Genomic DNA, 6,415 nt, shown 5'->3' with positions numbered 1-6,415 from the left:
ACACGGGGAGAATATGCAAACTCCACACAGTCAGTCGCCTGAGGCGGGAATTGAACCTGGGACTCTGGTGCTGTGAGGCAGCAGTGCTAACTGCTGTGCCACCGTGCCGCCCAGTTGTTACGTTTATAAACAAGGTTTATAATAGATGTACATTTGAAAAACAATGTAATGCAAATTTGTATTGCCTTTTGAAAGTAATTACTGAAAATATGCCCCTATCATTTACTCTCAGACTTGAAAACGTGGGGGTTCCTTTTGAAAAAAAGCCTATAACATGACAGATTTCTTTCATTGGGATAGAAAGTGTAGTTGTCCAAACCAAAATCAGGGACCTAAATCTAGAGAAAAGGAAATGTGAGAGTATCAGGGTCAAGAAGTGGCGATAGACTGGGTAACCTCATTAAAAAGAATGACAATGGACAAGAATTGGTTAATACTTGAAGAAGAAATGCATGCATTGCAGCAATTATACATTCATTATGGGCAAAAGAAGACAACGAAAAAGTGGCCCAACCATGGTTAATCAAAGAAATTAAGAACAGTATTGGATCTACAGGAGTCACATAAAGTAGCTCAAGTAGAAAGCCTGAGGACTTGGAACAATTTAGAAGTCAGCAAAGAAGGACCATCGGATTGTTTAAAAGGGGAAAATTAGGAGTATGAGAGCAAATTTTCAAGTAACCTAAAAGGCGACAAGAGCTTCAAATTGTATACAAACAGAAAAATTTGTGGCTCAACAATTGGTGCGGAAGAAAAAGATTCAAACTCATGGGACATTGGCACCAGTACTAGGGAAGGAGGGAGGCTTACCAATGGGACAGGCTTCACCTGAATAATGCTGGGACCAGGATCCTGGAAAATCACGTAACTAATACTTTAAATTAAATAGTTGGGGGTTGGGAGGAGGGTCAAGTTGCATGCAAAATTCTGGAAAAAGTTAAATTGGTGGTCTTGGTAGGAGTGGAGGAAGGGGAGCCCAGGACAGATAACTGAAGTTTCCAGAACAAGTAATAGGACAGAGAGTACAGAGAGGGTCAGGAATCTAACTTCACGCACAGCAGATAAAGGGCAATTTTGAGAAGGGGGGTGGTCAATGCAGGGCTGAGGGTGCTGTATGTATACGCATGTAGTATAAGAAACAATGAACTTGTAGTGCAGATTGCAACTGGCAGGTATGATTTTGTGGTCATCATAGAGACATGTTTGCAAGCAAGTGTACACAGCCTATTGAAAGGATAGGTAGGTGGGCAGAGGGGACAGGATTGCCTCAAAGGTAAGAAATGAAATTAAATCAATGTGATGTAGGGTCAGATGGCATAGATTCCAAGGAACCACAAAGGGGGAAAAAATCTCTGAAGGGAATTATTTACAGGCTTCCTAGCAGTAGAAAGGATGTGGGATGGAAAATAAATCACAAGTTAGAAAAAAGTTTGTAAGAAAGGCACTATTATAATAATTATGCAGGAACTTCAAATATGCAGGTTCACTGAGAAAATCAGCTTGGTAGTGGATCCTAAGAAACAGAATTGGTGGAATGTCTAGGAGATCTTTTTTTGCAGCAGTTTGTGATAGAGCCCACTAGTGAACAGGCAATTCTGGATTTGATGATGTGTAGTGAGGCAGACTTAATTTTGGAGCTTAAGATGAAAGAACCCTGAGAAAGCAGTGACCATAATATGACGCTTTCAAACTGTAGGGTGAAAGCGAGAAGCTGAAATCAGATGTAATAGCATTACAATAGAGTAAAGGTAACAGACCTGAGGGAAGAGCTGGCCAGAGTTGTTTGGAAGGAGAGCCGAGCAAGGATGACAGTGGAGTAGTGTTAGCAGTAGTTTCTGGGGGTAATTTGAGAGGTACAGCAGAAATTAATCCCAAGGAAGAAGAAACATATTAAGGAGAGGACATGGCAGCCTTGACTAACAATTGATAGTCAGAGATAAGATAAAAGCAAAGAACAAGTATAGAAAGCAGGGAACCCCAGTAGAAAGTCAGTGGATTGGGAAGGCTTTAAAAAAAATCAGCAGAGGATAACTAAAATGGCAACGGGGTGGAGGGGATGAATTTTAAATATGAGGGTAAGCTAGCTAGCAATATAAAAGACTGAAATAGTTTCTTTTTAGACATGTAAAACATAAGAGATAGGCAAGAGTGGACATTGGACCTCTGGAAAATGAGACTGGAGAAGTAGTAATAGAGAGAAAAGAAATGATGGAAGAACTGAATTAGACATTTTGCAGCACTCTTCGTGGTAGAAGACACCAGTAGCATACCAGAACCTCAAGAGAATCAAGGGGCAGAGGTGTGTGTACTGACCATCAAGTCTTGGGGAAGCTGAAAGGTCTGAATACAGATGAATCACCTGCACCAGATGGACTACACCCCAGAGTTCTGAAGAAGATAGCTGAGGAGATTATGGAAGCATTGGTGGTGATCTTTCAGGAACACTGGAATCAGGGAGAGTCTCAGAGGACTGGAAAACAGTAATGTAACACCCATGTTTAAAAAGGGAGTGAGGCAAAAGATGGGAAATTATAAACTGGTTGGCCTGATCCCAGTCATTGCTAAGATTTTAGAATCCAGTATTAAGGATGAGATTGTGGAGAACTTGAAAGTCCATGCTGAAATAGGGCAGAGTCAGCATGGCTTTGTCAAGGGGAAGCCATGCCTGAAAAATGTGTTAGAATTCTTTGAGTAAGTCAGGAGCAAGTTAGACCAAGGACAGCCAGTGGATGTGATCTATTTGGGTAGGTGATGAGACCAACTGTCAGAGAGTCTATGATTGACCACTTGATTGGAATCTACATTTTGGAGACCATAGCTCTACAAGATCAAGCATCAAGGTTCCTTTAACAACAACTTCCAAAACCACAACTTCTACCAGGCCAAGAGCAGCAGCTACATGGGAACACCACAACCGCAAGTTCCCTCAAAGCCACTCATCATTGTTACTTGGAAGTATATAGCCATTCCTTCAGTGTCACTAGGTCAAAATCAGGAACTCTCTCCATAACAACATAGTGGGTGCATCTACACCAAGTGGACAGCTGGGGTTGAAGAAGCCACCTCACCACCACCTTCTCAAGGGGAGCTAGGGATGGGCAATAAGTCCTTGCACAGCCAACGATGCCCACATCCCATGAGCGAATAAAAAGTAATGTGGTGTATTTGGATTTTCAGAAAGCATTTGACAAAGTCCCACCTAAGAGATTTTTGTGCAAAATCAAAGCACTGGGATTGATGGTAATATACTGGCATGGATTGAGAATTGGTTTGCAGACAGGAAACAGAGAATAGGAACAAATTGATAATTTTTGGAGTGGAAGGCTGTGAAAAATGGATTGCTACAGGGACCAATGCTTGGGCCCCAGCCATTCACAATACACGTCATCAATTTTGAGGAAATCAAACCTAGATGGGTGTGAGTGATGAGGAGGATATAAAGAGGCTTCAGGGACATTTTGACAAGTTGAGTGAGTGGGCAAGTATGCAGTATAACATGGATAAATGTGAAATTGGAGAAAGTGAGAACTGCAGATGCTAGAGATCAGAGTTGAGTGTGTGATGCTGGAAAGGCACAGCAGATCAGGCAGCATAAGTTCAGCAGGAAAATTGATGTTTCCGGCATAAGCCCTGATGAAGGGCTTATACCCAAAATGTCAATTCTCCTGCTCCTTGGATGCTCGCTGACCTAAATGTGAAGTTGTCCACTTCAGCAGGAAAACAGAACGGCAGAGTATTATTTAAATGGTGATAGTCTGGGAAAGGTTGATGTACAAAGGGACATGAGTTTACACCATTGAACACAAATATGCAGGTGCAGCAGGCAGTTAGAAAGCCAAAACGTTTGTTGGTCTTCACTGCAAGAGAGCTTGAGGGCAGGAACAAGCAAATCTCACTGCAGCTATACAGGGCTTTGCTAAGACCACACCTGGAGTGCTTTGTGCAATTCAGCAGCTCTTTACCCAATAAAAGATATACTTGTCATAGAATGAGTGCAGCAAAGGTTCACTGATTGATTTCTTGGTTTTTCATAGGAGGAGAGATTCGAACAGCTGGGCCTGTATTAACTGGAGTTTAGAAGAATGAGAGGGATCTCAATGAAATGTTGACAATTCTGACAGGACTGGTCAGATTGGATATAGGGTTAATGCTTCCCTTGGCTAGGGAGACCGGAATAGAGGTCATGGTCTCAAAATTACAATATTGCTCTTCACAAATCTTGCATTGCTCTTCACTCAGAGGATGGTGAATTGATGGAATTGTCTATCACAGAACACTGCAGAGGCAAAGTCACTGAATATACTGAAGAAAACTGATTTCTATAAGTGAAGAATATTGAGGCTTACGGAGAGAAAACACTAATGATGTTGAGATAGAGGATCAGTCATGACCGAATTTCAGAATGGTTTTGATGCACTGAATGGCAGGAAGGTTCTGAAATCTACCAATCATGGAGCATGTTAAGATTTAGGCTTATTGGGCTTAGAGGAAACATTAGGTAAAAACAAGGACTGCAGATGCTAGAAACCAGAGTCTAGATTAGAATGGTGCTGGAAACGCACAGCAGGCCAGGCAGCATCCAAAGAGCAAGAAAATCGATGTTTTGGGCAAAAGCCCTTCATCAGGAATATAGGACTGAAATGTTGATTTTCCTGCTCCTCGATTGCTGCCTGACCTGCTGTGCTTTTCCAGCACCATTCTAATCTAGACTTAGAGGAAACACTCCTGATCATCCTGGTCCATATTGTGCTATAAAAGCATTTAGCTCACGGGTCGGGTCTTTCTCACTTCTTTGTACCTGCCAGGATTACTTAGTCACAGTTAATCTGCATGGGATGAAACAAAATCCCTGTTCAAATTAAGGCAGTTAGCTTTTTAAGAAGATTTTACTCACTGAGCTGTCTCTGACAAGCCTACTTGTCAACTGTGTCCATTAAAATGGTCAGCAAGCAAACTGGGTATTGGTGTAATATTTAACAGTTTCTTTTATCCCCAATGACCCCAATCCACCCGTCCTTAAAGACAAAATGCAACATCCTCACACTTTCTGCAAGAACTTCCTTACAGATTGTTTGATTTAAACTTGGTTTAAAATACAACTTTTGTATCTAATATTATCTTCGAATTATCTAAGCTTTTCTCCTGAGGTATCTGTCACAATGCTGGTTTGGTACAAGGTTACTTTGCCTCTGAGTTTTTGTTTTCCAGAGAGGGGGTAACTGGCTAGGCCCCATCGTGTCTGAAGTTCGAATGGTTCATTGGGGCCTTGTTGTTTACCCTAATAGATAGTGAAAACTGGTGTAGTCAAGGGGTGTGGCCAGCTCTCTGGCTGTGCAGTTCAATTCAGTTTGGGAGTGATTTGAGTCAGAGTCAGAGGAGAAATTGGAAGCTTCTCTCTCTTCTTCTGCCCTCTCTAACTTCAAGCCTGTAAGCTCTAGTTCGTTTAATTTTTTACTATTTGTGCAAAAGGATATGTGTATTGGGACAGTTGCAAGTATTTTTGGAACAGCATCATTAGGTCAGATTTGGATAGGAAAAGTTATCCAGTATTCTGTTCTCTGTTCTTTGTGTTTCATTCCGTAATTTTAAAGTAAATTTTGCTTGTGTAAAACTTGGCAGTTTACCCAGCTAATTTACTTCGGGAATATCTACTATACACCTAGCTAAGCAAAAGCAAAGTTACGGTCTGGGCTACCTGCTTAAAAATGTTTTGAGGGGTGTGGCCTAGTCTATAACAGTGTGCTTACTTTTTTTGTCATCAGCAACAGAATGCAGTTTATTTGTGTGTTACACATGGATGAAACCTACCCATATAGAAATAGTGAACATAGCTGAGTATTCCAATAAAACCAAGAGGAAAATTGAATCAGTTCTCATTTGGTAAATTCAGAAGTGCTGTTATGGTTGATGCAATCTTAGTCATGTGTAGGGTGAATTCTATACAATAATTGTGATACATTAACACTATAATAAAATTATTTTCACTGCAGTCTCAAAATAGGTGAGTATTTTCATTAAAATATCATACAGGCTTGTAGCACCTAATTTGTTACCGTTACTGTATGATCAATCCTGAATTTTACTAACTGGAAAATATGAATCTTCTGTACCTTCTATAAACTCACATGAATACTTCCACAATTTTAAATTAAAATTAAAAACAGTTAGCCTTACCCAAAAAGAGTGCATGAATTAACAGCGGCAGATGCAGAGCCCAGTCTTCTCTAACACTGTGATCAACCACCATCTCTGTCATGAAGATGACAGCTATATTACACCTGTTTCCATAGAAATACAAAATGTAAGTACTATATAGTAGCTAGCTCAGCTGAGGGAATGCACTACTTTGTTTATTTCCTCACTGGGAGTGCAGTTACTGATGATATGGTACAAAACACTGGTTTTTACAAATGTA

The 6,415-nt window shown here is 40.7% G+C and overlaps 1 protein-coding gene across 1 annotated transcript in view; it reads right to left on the bottom strand.

Annotated features, from left to right (window-relative positions):
* Positions 1-6,415, bottom strand: part of LOC122548116 (protein furry homolog) — a 55,034-nt gene that overhangs the window by 24,009 nt on the left and 24,610 nt on the right. Inside the window, exon 7 of the mRNA XM_043686674.1 lies at positions 6,175-6,278. Within this exon, the coding sequence (XP_043542609.1) occupies positions 6,175-6,278 (104 nt within the window). The remainder of the gene's footprint in view (positions 1-6,174; positions 6,279-6,415) is intronic.

The sequence above is a fragment of the Chiloscyllium plagiosum genome, unplaced genomic scaffold (assembly GCF_004010195.1).
Source record: "Chiloscyllium plagiosum isolate BGI_BamShark_2017 unplaced genomic scaffold, ASM401019v2 scaf_15145, whole genome shotgun sequence".
Taxonomy (NCBI): Eukaryota; Metazoa; Chordata; class Chondrichthyes; order Orectolobiformes; family Hemiscylliidae; genus Chiloscyllium; species Chiloscyllium plagiosum.
Note: the sequence above shows the minus strand (reverse complement) of the source record. Positions and strands in the feature narration are given on the sequence as shown.